Source organism: Eleutherodactylus coqui, chromosome 2 (genome assembly GCF_035609145.1).
Source record: "Eleutherodactylus coqui strain aEleCoq1 chromosome 2, aEleCoq1.hap1, whole genome shotgun sequence".
In the NCBI taxonomy this organism is placed as follows: domain Eukaryota; kingdom Metazoa; phylum Chordata; class Amphibia; order Anura; family Eleutherodactylidae; genus Eleutherodactylus; species Eleutherodactylus coqui.
In genome coordinates this window covers 117,605,482-117,627,150 of record NC_089838.1, presented here as the reverse complement: position 1 = coordinate 117,627,150, position 21,669 = coordinate 117,605,482, and the positions used below count along the sequence as shown (strand labels likewise).

General features: G+C 44.2%; 1 protein-coding gene across 1 annotated transcript; it reads right to left on the bottom strand.

The window, feature by feature from the left end:
- Positions 1–4,884: 4,884 nt before the first annotated feature.
- Positions 4,885–21,092, bottom strand: TDG (thymine DNA glycosylase). The gene is made up of 10 exons (XM_066591441.1): positions 20,937–21,092; positions 15,289–15,554; positions 14,450–14,715; positions 14,287–14,356; positions 10,009–10,144; positions 9,676–9,758; positions 9,483–9,577; positions 7,187–7,358; positions 6,582–6,710; positions 4,885–5,734 (listed from the first exon to the last, which is right to left on the bottom strand). Exons 1-10 carry the CDS (start codon positions 20,957–20,959, stop codon positions 5,610–5,612), a joined length of 1,365 nt encoding a protein of 454 aa, XP_066447538.1. The 5' UTR covers positions 20,960–21,092; the 3' UTR covers positions 4,885–5,609.
- Positions 21,093–21,669: the final 577 nt, after the last annotated feature.

The following is a 21,669-nucleotide window of genomic DNA, read 5'->3' as shown; positions in this document are numbered from 1 at the left end:
AGAACCAGACCCACCTTCTGAAGAGCACACAATGTAGTTTTAAGATTTAAAAAACAAAAAGAAGTGTGACTTCAAGTCTTCTTGAAGTTTTTCTGCACAATTATACACCGGGCTCTGTTCATACTTGTGTCATAACTCGTATCTTCTGCTCTTTCAGAATCTATTTCAATTATGCTTCGTGATCTGACATCTCAATTGACGATTCTGTCATGGGCCTCTAGGATCACTGTTTGACTCATCTTGACTTATAATAGATATGTCAGGTATCAGATTTAGTTAGCTCTTCTTCTTCTTCTTCTTCAAGGGCCAGAATACTGCAACACGCTACACTATTCTGTTTCTCTCACTTTTAGGTAGTCAGAAAAGAGTACAGCCTTAACCCCTTAATGACCAGGTTGTTTTGTACCTTAAAGGGGTGGTCTCGCGAAACCAAGTGGGGTTGTACACTTCCGTATGGCCATATTAATGCACTTTGTAATATACATCGTGCATTAAATATGAGCCATACAGAAGTTATTCACTTACCTGCTCCGTTGCTAGCGTCCTCGTCTCCATGGTTCCGTCTAAATTCGCTGGCAGCTTGCTTTTTTAGACGCGCTTGCGCAGTCCGGTCTTCTCCTTTCAGCACGAGCCGCTTCAGTGTGCTCCCCGCTACAGCTCTTCTGCGCATGCGCAGACGAGCTGTCACTGCTCGGGAGCGCGCTGGAGCGGCCATTCTGTACCTTCCTCTGTTAGAGGAAGGTGCAGAGCTGCCGAGCTGTCCGGAGAAGCCGCCCAGCTGTCCCGCCGTCCAGGTAAGTGATGGGCCGGGGGGGGAGCTGTTGCTGCGCCGGGGGGGCTGTCGCTAGGCCGGGGGAACTAGCGCTGGGCCGGGGGGGGCTGTCGCTGGGCCGGGGGGGCTGCCGCTGTGATGGGGGGGGGGGCGCTGCGCCGGTTACCTTCTGCCTGGCGGTGGGTGACAGGTCGGCCGTGTTCACTCCAGGGGTCCGGTCGGCGGCTGCGGGGCGTCTGGTTGCCATGGAGACACAGCTGGTAGCGTCTCGGGAGCGCGCACGTCAGGCTACAGCAAACGATGCGAAAAGAGCTGGCGGCCATCTTGGGAAAAAGTTTTATAAGTTGCTGAAACGCTGGAACGGTAAGTAGAAACCAGCTAGGAATGTCATTTACAGGGGTAATTAGTAATGTATGTTTAATTAGGGGGACTGGGCAAAAAAAAAAATTCACTGCTTCCTCGAGACATCTCCTTTAAGGACCAGACACTTTTTAGGGATTTTACCCATGTGGCGGTTTTACTGCTCTATTTTTTTTCCTTTAGCTACCAAAATTATTTTTGCTGCGTTTTTTTTCCCGTGACATATAGGACTATTTTTTTTAATATCTTTTTCACTGACTTTTTTTTCCGTTTTTTAGTTTTATTGGGGGTTAAATGCTAAAAAAAAAATGATTTTTTTTAACATTTATAGATTTTTAAAAAATTATTTTTATATTTACACTAAAATAAAGTATGGGAATGGGTTCCTCTATTTGTTTCGGACGTTTCGATATATAGTATGTATGGTTTTGGTTTATAGGGCGCATACGGCGACGTTTTTTGTTGGCGTCTGCTTTGTGTTATTCTCTTTATGTATGTATTGTTGTTTTATTCTGTTGTTTTGTTTTACTTATGTATGTAATTATGTTTTTTACTATCTGTGTCCCCCATGACGTCATATAAGACCTCTGGGGGACACTTTTTTTTTTTTAACTTTATTTGACACTTTCCCACTGTAGCTGGGGCGTCCATAGGAGCCCTAGTTACAGGGGAAAGCAACCCCTGTGGTGACATTAGTCACCTGCAGAGCTGCCAGGGTCTAAGTCTGACCCTCCAGCTCTGCAGTAGCAGGGAATCCCGGGAGGTCACATGACCCCCGAGGCTCCCATAGTGAAAGTACTTCTTACTTTCACTTTGCCCATTGAGCACTGGATATCGGGGAAGCAGAAGTCAGGAAGGGTTAGAAACCCCTTCTGCCTTCTGCTCCGGGTTGTCAGCTGTCACTAACAGCTGATAACCCGTTCCTGCCTCTGACTGATTGCAGAGCCAGGAGACTTAGAGCACCGCTGTATTTTTACTATCGGCGGTCCTCTAAGCCCAGGACTAGCCGCCGTATATATATAGTGGCTGGTCCTAAATGGGTTAATGTAGATCTCGGAACCTGTCCGATTGCCAACTTAGAGTCATGAAAGAACTTCAATTTAGAACAAATTGGTGGATTAAATATTGGGTTCTGCCTCCTCTGGGACTGCTGAGGAGTTTTTTTTTTATAAAGAGGGTAAAATAAATTGCATGGAGTCATCCACCTGTAGGCACTGTTTTTTTAAAGGGGGTTTTCTTCCAACTTAAAATTGCTTCACAACCACTCTGTCCTTCCCACTTTCTGCTGATCAGGACATGTGACTGCTGCAGCCAATCACTGGCAAACAGCAATGACCTTCTATAGCCAGTGATTGGCTGCAGCAGTCACAGGTCTTGGTCAGCGCGGTTTTGAAGCAGTTTTAAGTTGTGGGAAAACCCCTTTAAATATTAGTTCTTACGAATAGATTCACAGTAGTTCTGCTGGTCACAGGCCGGCACAGTCCTGGCTTCCTGCACAGTGATATTCAGAGGGATTATAAAAAACACAAACTCATTTTTTATAGTCATTTTCAGATTTAATTCAAGTAAAAAAAAACAAAACATGTCAGCGGAGAGGCCTTTCATTTTCAATTGCTAGTTACTCTTAATTCTTTTTTTTGAATACACATCATCACTAATATATATATAAAAAGACCCGAACTGTAATTTGTCTACAACAGGTTATATAGCATTTTCAGAAGAAAACTGCAAGTGATTTAAAACCCCCCAAAACATACTCAAATGACATACTGACACTGTACTGCTGTTACACGTGCAACAATAGCTCAAACATAGCACCATAAATAATCAGGATGGAATGACCCTTGTCTGATATTTTCATATAGTCGTGTGCTTTGGTAGAGTTTACAGGGGTGTTACGTTTTCAAACAAAAGTTAATCCCGTGATAGATATTCACTACACTCCGCAGATTACTTCCAGTGGATAGAAATCTGTCCTGGTCATGTGATGGCCACACAGAGCTCCGATACATGTAAGGTAGCGAGCTGATTACAGAACCAGGACAGATCTTTATTTGTGGGGAAGTAAACAAGGAAGGTTGCTATTCAATTACTACAAGCAGAGATCTTGAAAATCATGAGAGAAACCGAAACAGAATTTAATTAGAGCACTGTATAATTTGTCATTATAGAAAGAATAAACCTTTATTTGTTGAAACCTTAAAGCAACAGTTCTGATCCTGGAACAAAGTTCTGTCCGGGTGCTGGAGGGGGGTAGTTATATTACTCGTTGTCGGCCTACTGTGCTGTGGTCCCTCTAATTTGCTGGTTATTTTTAGTCACTACAATCTACCGAATACTTAATCCACACTGTACGTTGGTAATGTTTAAACTACTGATGCACTATACTTGCTATGATTGGCCAGCACTGATCACGTGATCAGCCCTAGCCAATCAGAGACCAGAGCACAGTGGGTATTAGATAGAAGACTGTGGTGGCCATCTTGGATGACTGAAAATGGGGCCAGGACCTGGTGGACTGAAGGCACCAAGGAAAAGAAAACCAACAACACATAGTATAACACCCCACCCCCTCAATTTTGTCACTCGATTGGAGGGTCGCTTTAAAGGAGTTGTTCAGTAGAAGGGGAAAAAGCCCTTAGAGTGTACTGTATTAAATCAACAAACCAACATGTACTCAACTTATGGATGTCTGACTGCTTCCAGTTAATGTGGTCATGGGCCATCTGCTGTGGCCAATCACTGACTTCATTGGTAACGATGCCGAGTCCAATGATTAGCAATGGGGGTCACATGTTTAGACAGCATATGACAACACTACCAAGAAGGCAGACAGAGGCTAGAAGGAATGGAAGGACATCTGTAAGAGGAGTATAAGTTAGTGGTTTTAATGCAATACACTTGGTCAGGTTTCTCCTACTGGACAGCCCCTTTAATACCCTTTCAAACCCATCCTAGAAGCACTCAACCATTCCTCAGCCACAAAGGTTTTTTTTTCCATGTTCTTTTTAAATGAAAGATTTCTGTAAACAATAAAAATACAGTAACATTCTTACAGCTCAGCAGCCCTCAAGCCGGGTGTGAAAATCCTGCTGGTCGAGTATTCTTAGGAACGCTAGCTTGGATGTCAGGTCAGTGCTTGGATTATGTAAAATATCTGGATGTGGCTCATTTTTTTGCCTGATGCATTCTAAAATTCTGTTTGCCATACTATAGCTTGACTCATCCACACTGCAATACTTAAAGTACTGCAGGATGCATTTTAACTACCACATGGTATGACAACTTCACTGTAGCAAAGGAAGAGGTATATGAATTGATTAGCATCAGTCAAATCCTTCCCCCCATGTGCTAAAATGGGGGAGGGGGAAGGGACATGTTATTTGTATAGCGCCAACTTATTCTGCAGCACTTTAAGGTAATTTATTACTCCCCACCAAGCTGGGTACTCATTTTACCAACCTCAGAAGGATGGAAGGCTGAGTCAACCTTGAGTCAGCTACCTGAACCTTCAGGTTGTGAGCGAGAGATTAGGACTGCATACTGCTGCCTTAACACTCTGCACCACACGAGGCCCCTAAAACAAGATAATGGGGTACTTCTGTGAAAAGATATGATCTCACGTTTGCAGGAAAAAAAAAACAAATGGATGCAAAAAAACTGGAATTTGTGACATCAATTAAACACTCCTAATATTTGTGAATATCATTCACACCGCAGTCAGTCACATACGGCAACAATAAATAAATAAATCCTTGCCACTGGATTTAATTACACGGATTCTTCAAGTATAGAAACATTGTAAGATAATAAATAAAACGTTATTGTGATCGTGTTATTTCAGCCACGGAGCAATTTCTATTATTTCATATCAAAGTTTGAGTTTAAAAACATCGGGTAGCTAAACTGGTGTCCAACTACTCTACAGTCTAGTCACCAACCTCTCTGATAAAAAGTAGCATGTGAACAAAAAAATAACCCCAAACAAACAAACACCACATACCTGGCACGTGTCTGGGTATTACTACTGGGCCAAGCCCTTGATCCACAAAGCAGGAAACCATCATCATCCTCATCAGTTTTAAAAAATAAAGTTTGTCCAACATTTACAGAACTACCTTTAACAAATTCATATAAAAAGGCAGTTGGAACAGGTAACATTTCCCTCGAATAAAACAAAAAGCTGCAGTTTGTGAAGAACTGCAATAAACATCAAAGATGAGATTAAAAAAAAAAAAAAAAAAAAAAAAAAAAGAAAATGTACAAAAAAAGTCTACACACCAAGTGGTCTAGAAAAGTTCAAATCTTTCAATATAGCTACTACTTTAAAGGTAAAATCTACTATTAACGCTTACACTAGGATTAAGATCAGAGGTAAATGAGAACAAAAAGGCTTCAGTTCTTCAACTGAGGTTCAGTTCCTTGTCACTGCATTAAAACTGCAGCATGTTTGCATAGCTCGGAGCGCAGCTAGTCCTCAAACGCTGCCATTTTCTTGCTGCTGATCTTCACTATGATTATATGTAGACATCTGTTCAATAAAGGGCTGAGGCATCCATTGTCCATTCTGAGAATGTGCAGCCTCCTCGGAGGTACACAGGGCTATGTAGTGAGAGAGAAGAACAAAATATCATAAGTCATCCTAGTTTTATTGTTTTTTTTTCAACATTTTTGAAATGTTTTTCAAAAATCTACAACAATCTAGTGGTAGCAGAACGATTGCAAAATACGAGGAGGATTCACTTCCTTCTGGTAGTCTTCGTTACCTCTTATAAAAGCTATTCATACCAACAGGTATTGGTTTTCAAAGGGCGACTTCATTGTTCCAGTAGTAAAATAAAGCAGTGTAAGGTGGGTTTCAAAAGAGTATATTACATGTGCATTTCTGTGCCCGGAATATGGATACACGTCCCAGCCTGACCGCGAGGCCTACTGACCTGAACGCACAGCATTAAAGAGGACCTATGACTATGGGTTTGGGCCAGTAAACCCCACAGTCACGCTGGCACACATCCGTACTACAAACAAAGAAATGTACTTTAATACACTCCTCTGAAACCAACCTGGGGTGCCTTCACACGTCGCTGATTGCTGCAGATTTCGGTGCACATCTGCAGCAGATTTCACCCCTTCAGATTTAGATCTGTCTCTTTGCCAGACTCCCCATTGGGTATGTGGAAAGCTTCCTAGCAAAACTGGAACAGATTGGCAAAGATCAGCACTAATAAAAGCTAAAATTCTTTGTGCAGCTGACAGTGTACGCATTTCAAGTATCAGCATGCTTGAAAACACGTAAGCGTCTGTCTGTGTGCCTACCTGTTTACTGTTCAGAAAAAAATAGATCAGGGTTAAGAGTTTTTGCCAATATATTCCATTAAACAAGATGAACTGGCAGCAATCAGGAGGGCCAGGCCCATTACATAGGAGCTGCTTCCTCACTGTACATTACCTGCAGGGTTTGGCAGGTTACCGGTTCCACCCTCTGCATTAGGGGTCTCTTCAGCCGCATTCCCAAAGGCTGCAGTATCATATCCAGGATCAAACTTCTCCTCCTTTATAGCTTGTCTCTTAGCATCCTCTGTGCAACAAAGAAGAGAATATCACATAAATCAGAGGGTTAGGCAACATTGACATTGCTGTATTATATATGAAAGCAAGGGCAAATAGGTCTAGAAACCAATTCAGTTGCAAAGTGATGATCTGTGGCAAACTTTGCTACAATAGCGGTTATGAGACATCTGTAGATAGGGGCCAAGAAAGATGTGGAGTTCAATGTGCTGGAAAACCTGAGGCCATAATAGTATCAGGCTACTGAGATGTATATTGTAGTGCAAGTCTGATCTAGCCACATGGTTCTTTACGTGTAAGAGACGGGCAAAGTGTAAGTGACATTAGTTTAAAAGAAAAAAAAAGAGAGACCACAGCCCGTTACGGTCATCTGATACTGAAAGTGTTCAATACTTCATCAACCATACTTTTTGTGACATCCTCGACCAATAACACATGCTTATTAAAAAAGTTGTACATCCAACCGGTTATTTGAAAGTAGCCCACCTTGTGCCAATTGCAGGTCGAAACTGTATTGCACCTCCTGAATTTCCCGGGGACACTCGACACCCTTCAGTTGGTCTCTCAAATCTTTTAATTTGATGTAGTGATGAACCTTGTCTTGAGCGCGAGGAAACTGTGCACACCGAGCGCTGGATGAAGGCATGACATAGCAAACCTGTATCCCAAAAAGGTGAGATTAAAGGGGTTGTCCCGCGCCGAAACGGGTTTTTTTTTTTTTCAACCCCCCCCCCGTTCGGCGCGAGACAACCCCGATGCAGGGACGTACAGACAGCTTACCGGAGCGCTTACCTTGATCCCCGCGCTCCGGTGACTTCTATACTTACCTGTGAAGATGGCCGCCGGGAACCTCTTGCTTCGTGGACCGCAGCTCTTCTGTGCGGTCCACTGCCGATTCCAGCCTCCTGATTGGCTGGAATCGGCACGTGACGGGGCGGAGCTACACGGAGCCGCTCTCTGGCACGAGCGGCTCCATAGAAGACTACAGAAGACCCGGACTGCGCAAGCGCGGCTAATTTGGCCATCGGAGGGCGAAAATTAGTCGGCTCCATGGGAACGAGGACGCTAACAACGGAGCAGGTAAGTAAAAAACTTTTTATAACTTCTGTATGGCTCATAATTAATGCACGATGTACATTACAAAGTGCATTATTATGGCCATACAGAAGTGTATAGACCCACTTGCTGCCTCGGGACAACCCCTTTAAGAGAATACCCCAGCGGAAAGGTTTACATTACAATCTATCAATGGTGCGTCTGAATTACAGGAATACAGTTATATAGGGGAACTGCTAGAAAACATGATATACTGCGTTGTGTCTAGTGCATGAAGGACAGTGCATGACCCCAGCAGCACCAAAGTTACACATTATCCCCTCAGGCGCTGAACTGGGCCGCGGGAATCAGATAATCGTTCAGTGGAAATGCCGGCAGCGACTGAATGACGAACGATAATTTGATAGTCATTCAGTTTCTGCAGGCATAAAAATCAAATGGTGATTGGCCGGTGTTAACAGGCTGTTGTAAGTCTCTGAATGACGGTTTGTTTAATGTGAATGAAGGCGGGCGGCTGCAGCAATCTCTGGCGCGCTCCACCTCCATTCACTGAGCGATCCTCGCTCCTCTGTGAAAGCACAAGAGTAAATATCGCTGGGACGACTGCAGGGCGCTGAAGCGCCTGATACCCGTCCTGTGTAAAAGGACCATAAAGGTCTGTATAGACCTGCTGATTTCCCATCTGAACGAGCGAATGATGTTAGCGTTCGTTTGGGCAGCATGTTTATACAGCAGATACATAATTGGCTCGTTTAAACGAGAAATCGTTCAGTCCTTCACATTTGCTGTATAACTGAATGAGAACGACTGAATGATTAGAATTTAAAGCGAACAATTAGTGATTGAGCCAACGATGATTTTTATGTCTACATAAAATAAATGATAAACAAAAAGTGAAAGATTTACTTTCGACTGTTGGCTGTGTTTACGCTAAACGATTATCGCTCGTTTGAACATTAATCGTTCCATGTAAAAGGGCCTTCACGCTATAGCTCGACTTTGAACCCTTTCCAGTCCACTGTGACGTCTGAAGACATTCTGATTGAAGGATCTACAGCTCCGATATCGGAAGACGTCCGGCAGGGTATTCTTACTGTATATTACTGGCGTCTCTAGCATGTCCCATACCGCAGTACTGGCTCTTGCCAGCAGGTGGCACCATTGTATAATGACAGAAAGAGAAAGCCCCCTAGAAAACCCTGAATCCAAATTGGATTGCAAAGGGTTAATGTGATGTGATATCATGGTGGTTTATTTACACTTTAAAATTACCTTACAATGGGTTCTGCAGTGTTAAGAGAACAATATCTTTTTAGTGGGATAAGATAACTTTCTGCTATCACAATCAAGCTAAAATGTGTCCCATCTGTACAGCTTTCTGCCTAGTTAATGGGTTTAGGCACCAATACTACTACTTTCCTCTGTAAGGAATCATGCTGTAGCCTGCCATATATAGATGTAAACACAGCATATCACTCTGCCCCTTCCCCTATAGCCTAGCGATGCATTTAACCCATCATAGTACAGCTTGCCACAGGCTGCACAGACGTTTTGTTAAATTACTAAACAACCCTTTAACGATCACCATGTTTCAGTGACTCCGTATATGTTGGGGCTATAAAACCAAGCTATCTGCATAAAGGAAAAAAAAAACTCTAAGCAAAACAAAAAAGTTTTGCTACTGTTATATATAATAAAGATACTGATTTGAATGCATTATACTGACTGTTTCCGTCTCGGGGACTCTGTGCGGCTGCATTCCAAATTCAAATTTTTTAATCTTCACACCAAAAATTTCTTTGCTAAAAATTTCATATATACCTGAAAAAAAAGGGGAGAAAATTATGTCCGAAGCTTATTTAAACTGTACATGAGAATGTTACTGTAATAATTTGGACTGTAAGGAGGGGTCATCTCACATTTTCCATTAAAAGCAGCTATACGTGGCTTGTATTTCTGCAGCTTTTGTAACAAGATTCTTCCTCCTTCACGGAACTCCTTACTAGACGGGACAGAAAATACAATAGATTACATATTTTGTTCCCGCTAAACCAATGCTTCCCAAACTCCAGCCCTCATGACCCCCAACAGGCCAGGTTTTCAGGATTTACATAGTACTGTAAAGGTGATGGTCAGTGCCTCAAACATTGACACAGCTCTTCTCTTTATAGGATATCCTCAAATTATGACCTATTGAAGGGGTCGTGCGGAGTGGAGTTTGGGAAACACTGTGCTAAACAGATGCCACTCACCTAGACAGGTCCTTGCTCCCTGGCGTAGTTCTCTCCACCATGTTTGTGAAGCCAATGCCGTATTTCTCAGGAAGAGCATGGTCATCTAAGTGGTTCAGTTGCTGATCACTAAGCCCTGACAAGAAAAGGCACTTCCCTGGGAGGAAACAAGAAAAAGAAGTCTTATGAAACGCATAAAAGAAAGTTCATTTCTCCAAAAAAATGTTCCCTCTCTCAACTTTGACATCAAGGTAATACCTTCTGTATTCACTTTGTGAACGGATGAAGAATAAACATGAAAGCCCTTCTCCTACGTGTACACAACTCATGACCTTTCCAAGTATTCGCTAATTGGTACAGCAGCACCAATATGCCATTTGAGGTTGGCTGTGTGACTGCAAAGCTCCCGAATCACCAGAGCTCTAAAGTGACTTCTAAGCATCAATCCCTCATCAAATCCACAGCTAATTGGACATTACTTACTGCCCAGCACACCGCAGAAGGGGAAACAACCATTGGCAAAATTAGAGAAGCTGATCAACTTCTACCTCTCTTAGTCCCTGACACAGGACCAAGATGGTCCAGCTGGAGGGTCACATGGAAGCTCCCATGTCTGAACCTGTCGAGTGCTCCAACGAGTCTGTAAAATCAGAAGGGACGAGGTGAAGAAGATTTAGCTCCAAACCGTTGGCCAGTGAGAACTTTCAACTAAATCTTGCAAACCTGCTCGCAAGCTTGAAGGAAAACCCAATGAAAACTGATTGAGAGCTCCCAAAAAAAGTTGGTCATCATCAACTCTCTGACCACATGGTGTCTGGTATCAAAAGCAGTATTGGGACTCTGTATATCAATTACTGTGATGTTTAGTTGGTTATACAGTCCAGAAATCTCCCTCCTTAGGGCCTCTTTCATACTAGCGTATAGCGGCTGCTGGTTTCACGGCCGGCCGATATACGCTACGATCTGATGCATTGGATTCCATTCACGTATTCACGCGGAGTGAAAGCGCCCGGCCGGGCACTTTTCCGCCAGGCAGGAAAGATAGGTCCAGGACCTATCTTTCGGGCTGGAATACGATGGCCGTGGCATAGACTCCTATGGGAGCCAATGACAGCGGCCTGAGAACGGAGGAAGTTTAGGAGCGTGACTGCTAAACTTCCTCCCTCTTCTCTCCTACCCCCCGGCTGTTTGCAATGAAGGGGGGGGGGGGGGTAGAGGAGATAAGCTCCACCCCTCTCATTGCTTGCTACAGCGTGTATGTGCCGGAGCCCGTGCTGTCTAAATGGGCGCACAAATGTTAGATTTGGGATTACGATTTGCAGATTTCGTCTACAGCCATGTGAAAGAGCCCTAACCTCGATGAATATCGGCTACCATCTAATCCTACCGAAATTTCTAATCTTAGTGCCAGCATTGTAAAACTTATTTTGGAAGAGTACTGACATCTCTAATATAAGAGAAACTATCACTTTAATAAATCAAACATTTATTCAGGAAAAATATCTACAAGTAACACATCAAAAATGTTACATAAATGCTGCAATCAGCATAATTATTGTATTTAGCAGTTCTGGAAGAGCCACATGCTTAATTTGTAATCAAATAATTGATAACCCACAAGAGCTTTGTCTACCATTCTTCTCTTTGTTTTACCTACTAGTTATTCCCCTCCCTTTTATTCACTTGTTTATATCAATGGATGTGACTTTCATCTTATAATTTATGGTACATATTATATGTCTATGGATTTCTACAACTTCATTTCTTTACCGTTATATGTGCTACCTTGTTATTGTTTCTTTGGGGAAAAAAAATGACAAACACACAATAAATAATTATTGAAACAAACAAAAAAAAAATGCCACTTGGGAATTATACCAATTAATTCTGCAAAGCTCAAAGCACAGGGGAATCTTTATCTGGGTATAAATAATACACATGGGAGATCTGTGGTGGCAAGATAAAGACTACTTCCAGGGTGATGGACACAAAAAGATTACACATGTTAATTACCTGATCATTAAAAAATTTTTTTATATATATATATATATATATATATATATATATATATATATATATATATATATATATATATATATTATATATATACACACACATACATACATATATATATATATACACACACATACATACACACACATACTGTATATAGTACAAAACTGATATAAAACATCTTTTATTTACATAACTTATGGGAAAACATTCCTATTAGGCTCAGCTGATGCAACCTTCAGCTGTGCTTCGAGACTGTCACCATCTTTCTGCATCCCTCTCTGAGGGCAGTGTAGGGTAGTGACAGGTGATATGATAGCTGTGTGGATCTGTGCAGTAGTAGAAACTTGCCTATCAGTAGCAGCAAAGGCATAGAGGACTACTTAAAAGTATTTCTGGAGTTCTTGAGCTGAGGACTAGCTACACCTCCCCCTCCGTCAGGCGTTTGAGAGTTTACAGTGTGTTATTCAGCACAGCTCTCATAACATTATCATCCTTTTCTTTGATTATACCCTGATGAACCCGAGCAAATAAATCAAGTATAGGGTCCAGGCAGCATAAGATGAAAAGCTTGATAAAGACCCTTTTCTGTCGGGTTGAAACGTCGCTGTTTTTTTTCTATGGAGGAATAAAGAATAAAGTTTTATTTCATCTTATGCTGCCTGGACCCTATACTTTAATTTGGATGATTATTTTGGCCTTGATCCAGACCTGAGTCGGGCTGTGCATTTTTCTCCTTGCCTTGGATGAGGTACCAAGGGACTTCAATAGTCTCTAGCTGCTGCTGCGTATACAACCTTAAGTATTGAACCTGAGCAAATAAGAAAGGGAAAATGCGTTGGGGAGGACTAGGTGTTTGTTTCGACCACTTCTTATGAATGCTGGTGGCACGCTTATACAGGTTAGGGTGATAATATGGAATTTGTGAGGGCCAGACTTCACGACCGTACGAACGCTGTTTTCAGGGCAACCGCCCCGCTGTGAGGAGCACAATAGGGGTATATGTGTAGGGTTATGTAGTTTTTGCTACCTGTGCCCAGATGCTCCCCTGGGATGCCACCTGAACAAAATAGATGAAAATGATGGAGTTCCTTTATTACAGTAACCTGATCGCATCCTTGGCAGTCCGTAAGTACCACATAGTGGGGCCCGTTGTCTTTATAGTTGTATCCATGAACACCTTTTCATATATCATACATGGTTTGGTATGAGCTACTGAGGTTTACGTTACATGGTCCAATTATCTATACGTGTTATTGTGTTTATATTGGGTCAGAGATTTTAATTAGATACCAATAAAAGTGTTTTAAAAGAGGACTGATTATTAGGCTTGGTTGTCTACATTCTTCTAGAGCTGCATTTATGAAATATCCCATAAAGTTTGTTTTAACTTATGGCTTTCACTCAAAGTCAAAAGGAAACAAAAGAACAGTTAGGGTATGCTATTGTTTTGCAAATATAGTATTGAGCCACCCCCATGTAACCTTTGATGCAGGAATGGAAACTTAACAGTTTCCATTCCTGCATCTATAAGGCTTGATGTCCACAGGGACAGATCCGCAGCAAATCACCCGCACGCGTGATCCGCGCCCCATAGGGATACATTAGACACCCACAGGTAATTAAATACCTGCGGATGTCATTTTCCCCTGAGGCGCGGATTGCGTGTGCGGGAAAACACCCGCAGCATGCTCCATTTCAGTGCGGGTCTCCCACAGGCTTCTATTAAAGCTAATGGAAGTGGTCCGGATCCACGGCACACCCGCAGCTGAATTTCTGCTCTCCAGCGCGGGAGAGCAGGAGTTCAAATAAAGAGGGCACACTGCCGGCATGCCGAGCACATCCGCCAGGCCGAAGAAAGAAGATCCGGCCGCAACGGAGGGCAGATCTGCAGCGTCCAGACAGGTGAGTAAATCTTATTTTTAGGCCTCATGTCCGCGGGAAAGGAGGGACCCGCTGCGGGATTCTGCATGGAATCAAACAAGACTGTCTGGCGCTTCAGTGCCTGACAGCCGTCTCAGCGATAATCACTCTTGCACTTTTACACAGGAGTGATCAACGCTTAGTGAATAGGGGCGGAGCGCGATGGAGATTGTTCTGGCCTGCCTGGGTTTACGGATGAACAACTGCTTGTTTACAAAGGCCGATCGTCAATTGATTTTGATGCCTGCACGATCCAAACAATCAATGGATTATTGTTACTCTTCAGTGTAAATGCCTAAACAATCTGAAATAAAAGAATAAAGGCTTTCCGAGCAAGTATTGTAAATGCAGTCATAAACTTACAGAAGTGGTTTCCAGGGCCTGGGTAGTGATGGCCTTTGTATGCTGCCATAAGACCTGGGTTGATTCCGATCTGCGCAAAATTTGAAAAGACCCACAAAATGAGATGATACTATTACGCAGTTCTCACCATACAAGTGCAAACATAGCTTTCCTCCATACTTACAATGACTATGTCCAAGTTAAACGTTAGGATATCTGGCAAGGTTTTCGTTAAGAGCTCAGCTTCAGACACCCCATTAAATCGATCCACTTTCCTCTTCACTTTGAAAGCATCTGTGATCTTTTCTTGCTTCCCTGAGGACTTAGGAGCCTTAGGGGCTTTGGGAGCTTTAGGTGGTTTGGGGGGTTTCGGGGTCTTTGCAGCTGACTTTTTTGGTTTGGGTTCAGCAGGAGCTTTGCCTCTCTTTCTCTTTCCAGTAGGAGGCTCTTCTAAAAGCAGAAAAGTGACCCATAAAATAGCGACACACAGACAAAACGTAAAGACTTTGTACAGTAATAGAAGAACATGGCTGCTTTCATGCAGAAACTACGCCACACTTGTCCATGGCTGCGTTTATATTAGAGCTATGGAGCTTTGTTACACAGTGCAGCTTTACATTAACAATGTTTAAAGGGAACCTGTCATACCGACAAATTACATTATGGAGCTTGAAAATTAGGGAACGGGGAGTGGTGGTCGCTGCTCACCGGGCGCCCTGTTCCCGTAAAGTTGCCATGTGCACAAGGAGTGATTGTTTTTAGTTCGCTCTATATGGACACTCACCCACTCATCTCTATGGGACAGTGTGCACAGAGGTGGGTGAAAAGAGGCACGCTGTGGGCTTGCAGCAACTTCACGGGGACACGGAGCAGGAACTGGGCGCCAACTGAGCCTCAACCACAACTCCCTGTTCTCTTACCTTTGAGCTCCATAATGTAGTTTATCGGGCTTAAAGGTCCTGACCGCTTCCTGTTAACGCACACACATTTATACATTGTAAAAAGCATATTTTCCTCCCTTACCTTGCAGATTTCCCTGAGCAATGTCTGGAGCCCCCATTGACATTTGCATATCGATGGGCTCGTTGGCTGGCACACCTGTCAAGGTGTGCAGAACTTGTGGCTCATTGGCTGGCATACCAGAAAATGCCTGAAGCTCATGGGCTGGGACTCCAGTAAGAGTGTGTAGGGTCCTTTGTTCATTGCCTAATTCCATACTTAATGGACCATTCATCGCTTGATTGAAGGGATAGGCATAGAACGCCTGGGCTTGCTGGAAGTTGTAGTAACTGGAAATAAAATAACAATAGGCATGCCAGTGGTGATGAGAGAATTTGCGAGATATGGGCGAGCAAGCAATTTTAAAGTAAACTTACAAAAGTCAGAGATATTAAACGTAACGATCCCTCAGAGGGAGGCCCTGGATCTTGCAGAGGCCTTCCCCTTCAAGTGGAGATTTTCATCTATCAAATATCTGGGGGTCCAACTTCCCGCAAACCCCGCCCACATCTTTGAGCTAAATTTCCAGCCCTTCCTCTCTAAACTCAAGGAGGACTTAGAAAAATGGAACCCACTCTATGTGTCCTGGACGGGCAGGATCAATGCAGTAAAAATGGATACCCTGCCGAAATTTTTATATCTATGCCAGACACTACCTGTCCAACTAGACCGACGGTACCTGCTAAATATTCGCACAATAATCACCAACTTTATATGGAAGGAACGCAGACCTCGACTCGGCTTTGCGCTCCTCACACGCCCTAAGGAACAGAGAGGGCTGGGACTCCCAGACTTCACCTTATATTATAGAGCGAGCCTTGCCAACGACGTGCTATCACTCCTACGTGAAAAGAGATCGAAGCTATGGGTAGAGATAGAACACAACTTAACACTTATGGTGGTCCAGGGGGCCCCATGGATACCAAGACAGTTAATGAGGGAGATGCACATTCTATCACCACTCCTTAGGGGGGTACTAAGAGCTTGGGGCACATTTGCCCCGAAAATGGGCCTGATCTCCGTTCCGGGACCACTAACACTACTGACAACTAATCCCCAGTTCCGGGCCTTTGAAAGAGGAGACCCTGTCCTGTCCTTGCCTAGCTCTCCTATACCACGAGTAAAAGACATAGTCACACAAACGGGAGTGAGACCCCTAAGAGACTTCTATGGGGAAACTAGACCTCCACCGGGGACTTGGCTGAAATATTTCCAGGTAAGGGGGTGTGTGGAGTCCCTGATGCCCAGAGGATGTGGCACTTTGCCCCTGACACAGTTTGAAACGGCCTGTATGTCGAAGTCCCCCGTGGAACACGGGATCTCGATGGCATATAGAATGTTGGTGACCCGCGAGACAGAGGATGATCCCCCCGGATACACGGCACAATGGGAGCGGGAATTGGGGGTAACATTTACCTGCGCTGATTGGAAAAGGGCCTTTCTCATGTGTAACAAGAGTACCAAGTTTGGTAGAATACAAGAACAAAACTTTAAAATTCTATCACGCTGGTATAGGACACCGTCGAGACTGCATCAAACGGACCCCCAGGTCTCCCCTACGTGCTGGAGATGCCAGGGCAGCATAGGAACGATGCATCACATCTGGTGGGAATGCCCTCCAGTAGCCGAACTGTGGAAAAGTGTAGAACTTCTCTACAACAATATGACCAGATCGGCGGTGTCCATAACGGCAAAAATGGCCCTTCTACTAATGATACCAGGCTCCATGGCAAAGATTAAGTTAGGGCTATTGAGACTGGTTATTCTGGCGGTTAGGATGTCTGTCCCTGGCCTTTGGCGCTCCGCGGTCCCCCCCACAAGGATTGCATGGACAGAAAAATTTAATACACTTATGAGATATGAAGTGGATGGAGCGGAGGAGGAGAAGGAACGCATAAAGTCCTGCAACCTTTGGAGCCCGTGGATCGCCATGAGAGCATCAAAACCTTTTGAGAACTGGCTGAACACAGGTACGCTGGACCCATAGGGACCCGCGGAACCAAGTAACCGAGAGGGGTATGAGCAATCAAACAATTGCAAGCTCAAGCCGCCTACGCTAATCATGCTGGGTGGCTGCTGTGCATGTGGCGGTCTGCTGCTTTCTTTATCTAACACCAGTATCTTTATATGACGCTTGATGAAAAGCCTTGATAAGGGACTTTAGAACCGTGCTGAGCCTTAAACCCCATTAACACGTAAAGATGATCGCTCAAAATTCATTCAAAAGATAGGGAGGATGACAGTTTGAGCGATCATTTTGCATAAGGGTACTAATGCCCATTAATAGATTATTAGTACCTAGCATGTGGTGCGATGCTGCCGCCAGCCCCATTGAGAACAATAGGCAATGCCATGTGAGAGTAACCCCAAAGACACAGGAAAAAAAAAACAATCGCTCATGTGTATGACCCCATTCAAAGGAATGGGGTTCATATCCGTGCATCTCGCAACGCACAAATCTCATGTGATTTTCTCGGTTATGTGAAAACGGCCATAGGGCTCATTCACAAAGGCGTATTGTCTATAGACTTTCATTCTTCCATTCACATCTACGTTGGAACTGCAATAAAATGCAGGAGAAATAAATTTCAGCATGCTCTATTTATCTACGTCTCATATGGAGCCCTTAAAAAAAAAAAAAAAAAAAAAATCAAAACAATCGCCTGTCCTCAAAATGTATTCTGTATCACGGCATCCGTAAAAGTCCAAACTAGTAAAGCAACGCATTATTCATCCTGCAAAGGTGAAAGTCATCAGAAAAAAAATACATATCACCAGAATTTTGCATTTTTGGTCACCCCATCTCCAAGAAAAAATTTTTTTTTTCATAAAGTGATTTTAAAAAACTCATATGAATTAGAAAATAGTACCTATGGAAACCACAGCACATCCTGCAAAAAACAAGGAAACACTGACATGCAGAAGGACTTGGTGGTTTTAGTTAACTGTAAACTTATAGGGAGCAACCAGCGTCAGGTAGCTGCTGCCAAGGCAGATGGGAAAATGGGGGGCATCACAAGAGGTCTAGGGCCACATGATGAGAACATTGTTCTTCCTCTTTACTAGTCACTGGTCAGACCAGACATGGAATATTGTGGACAGTTTTGGGCACTGGTACCCAAGTAGGACATATCAGAGCTTGAGTGGGTACAAAGGCGGGCAACTAAAGTAATAAACCGATGGGTGAACTACAATACCCAGAGAGGTTAAAATTGGGTTATTGAGTTTAGAAAAAAGAAGGCCGAGGAGGGACCTAATTGCTATGTATAATATATGCAGAGATCTCATCCATGATCTGTTTATACCCCGGACTGTGACTAACAATGGGGCACCCTCTTCATCTAGAAGACATGTGTCCCACAGGCCAAATCCAGCCCGCCACGTCATTTTATGTGACCCACAGCGATGTCTGGATGCAGGATTGGCTCTCCACTTTTCCTGGTTGGTAGAGGGGGCAGTGGCAGCACAGGCAGCGGATGCCATCTTGGATTCTGAGCTCCGGCGAACACCTTCACACCGCCCTGTTCAACAACTCCCTACCAGCCACCCTCCAAGGTAGGACGGCTTCACAGCCATGTAAGGGGTAGTTATGTATAGGGCTCACTCATGCAGGCGTATCAAGGTTCAGTAGTGAAATGCACAATGTTTTCACAGACCAAAACGGTGTTCTCACAGCGGAATTGGACCTTCTTGTGTTTTTTTATTGCACAAGCATTCATTACATTATTCAGGTGCTCAAAAAACACCAGCCGGTCCCATAGATCTCTTCTGCATGTGATCCTACTGACTTTAAGGGCTCCTTTCCACTGGCGAGATAATCGTGCGTCTTCAGTGCGATGTGACAGTGCGCGCTCTCGCAGGAAAGTCCTGCACATGTTCTTCTATGACAGCCTTTCCATTAGTGATATTTAAGGGCAAGCTGCGATGCGAGGATTAAAAATCGCAGCAGGGGGATTGTTTCAGCGTTTTGCGTTTTTCTCTCGCACATACAGTGTAATGGCAAAACAGATTCTCGCATCGCAACGCAACGCAAAAACTTGTGATTTTGCAGCGATGCGATTTTAACATTGCGATTTTCCGGCAGTGATTATCGCTATCGCCAGTGGAAAGGAGGCCTAAAGGGTAACTGCAGTCTGTAACATGGGGCTTTTTTTTTTTTAATACTTGTTTGTAACACGGGGCTTTTTGCCTTTCTCTACATCAAGAGCGGAGGTAATAGGCTCAGCTGGGTGGATGTGGCTTTTTTCAGCCTTATGGCCCATTTAGACAACGATTATCGCTCAAAATTTGCTCAAAAGCCATCTTTTGAGTGATAATCGTTGTGTCTAACTGCACTGACATCGTGCAGTTTTCGTTAAGCCGCCGCTCATCGTTGTCTTTCAGTGTGCTTAAAGATCAGCCTTATCAGGAATTCACAGCGGGATACAGCTGATACTATTGTTTCAGCTGTATACCGCTCTCTGATGACAGACTGGGTATGAAGAACAGAGCGTTCCAGCTGTGTTCTCCATACCCGGTACGGGGCGCTCAGCTGTATAACAGCCAGCGCTCCGAGCGGGGAATAGCTGTATACAGAAGACAAGTGGGGACACCATGCTTGTCTTCTGCATCCTCCGCTCCGAGCGCTCGGCTGTATAACAGCCGGGTGCTGTGAGCGGGTAACAGCTGGATGCAGAAGACAAGCGGGAACACCCCACTTGTCTTCTGCATCCTCCGCTCGCAGCACAAGGTGATCTCTCATCTTGAGCGATCATCTTGCGCTGTAAATGACACAACGATTATCGGTCAGAAGTTGCTCAAAAGACATCTTTTGAGCGATTATCGTTGTGTCCAAATCAGCCTTACATACTACGTTACTATGGGGGATGGAGATGGTGAAGTCGTCGATCTGTATAAGGTATACAGCTCTGTAGGCGGTGGTAGAGCAGTGTGTATAGTGACGAGTGTACCCCTCCCCCGCGGCTGCAGCTCTAGGGGGTCTATAACATTATTACATGTCTGGTATAATGGGGGAGAGTTATGAAACCAAGGACACATTTACGCCCTTTCCAGGGTAATTCCCTTGACTAGACCCCATTCGTTCATGTTTGTGTATTTCGGTTGTGTCCCATCTTTGTGCGTATTTATGCCCTGACATGCTGTAATGAGTGTTTGGAGTGTGTAAACACGCTGTGCAAAAACGTACGTAACTGTGTATAGATGCTAAACCGCAGCACTGGAGAATGCAACCTAAGAGAAAAACTGGTCCTAGTTCCCCCTGGCAACCAATCACAGCACCGCTTTCATTTTATAATCTGTTGGGGTAAACTGAAAGCTGCGCAGTGATTGGTCGCTAGGGGAAACTACAAGACTTGCTTTCAGCCACTTCCCTGCATCCTTCATACAGTGTTCTTCCAGCTGGATGGGCACATATGGCGGACCCGCACAGCTCCGTCCACCGACAAACACTAGCCAGTAACTTAGTCTCTAGGACACGTGCAGTCCCAGCAGTCACCCAGCGCTCAGTGCTGGGGAGCGGGAAGTGAGGGGAGGACATGGCTGGCATTTAGGTCCCCGCTTCTTCCCTCCATTCTACACAATGGCAGCGGGACTAGCGCATGCGCACTGCGGTCTCTGTGATCCCAGTAGGCCTCTGCAGAAACCCTTCGGCCTCCGCCGGGCTGAGCGCTCACCTGCCGGGATCCTGCGCCTCCATGGCCGCGCTCGGTGCGGATGTGTAGTAGTAGCCGGCGGTTTTGTATAGGACACGGCTGGACCTCCGAGCTCTCCGCACTCAGCACTGTGCAGACGGCTTACACGTCACCGCCGGCGGGAACCAACCGGCAGCATCCTGGGGGGCACGTGACTGGGAAGGGGGGCTGCGAGGAGGCAATAACGCGGGGTATACGGAGGGGATATGCGCGCTGTTATTACACAGGGGGCTGTATACAGTGTACATAGGCAAGAGCACTTACCTCACAGCAGCCGGCGACTTCCTCACAGGCTGTAGGAGGCGCCACACCGTCCTCCAGGGAATAATTATCCTGGGTGGCAGCCTGGTAGCACTGACCCAAGACAGGAAGTACACAGACACAGGGCACTACAGGTCACATATTACATATATATATATATATATATATATATATATATATATATATATATATATATATATATATATACCCTGTTTCCCAAAAATAAGCCCTAGCATGCTTTTTCTGGATTTTTGAGGATGCAGAATGATTTTTCTGGATTTTTGGAGTATAGTCCCTATGTCAAAATTGAGCCCTAGTTACAATTAATAAAAAAAAGACAAAATAAATAGTGTCCAGGCAGCTATTCATGTAAAAAAGTAAAATGTATTGGAGCAAAATTAATATAAGACCCTGTCTTATTTGAAATTTGGCACGGCCATTCTTTGGGTCCTGA

What these genes read in the sequence shown, in the direction of transcription:
- TDG (XM_066591441.1), bottom strand. Translation starts at nt 20,959, where the DNA reads ATGGAGGCGCAGGATCCCGGCAG. An exon ending in GAGGCGCAGGATCCCGGCAG is followed by an intron (nt 15,555 to 20,936) that starts GTGAGCGCTCAG and finishes TTTTATTTCCAG; the next exon opens with TTACTACAACTTCCAGCAAG. An exon ending in TGCTCAGGGAAATCTGCAAG is followed by an intron (nt 14,716 to 15,288) that starts GTAAGGGAGGAA and finishes TTCTGCTTTTAG; the next exon opens with AAGAGCCTCCTACTGGAAAG.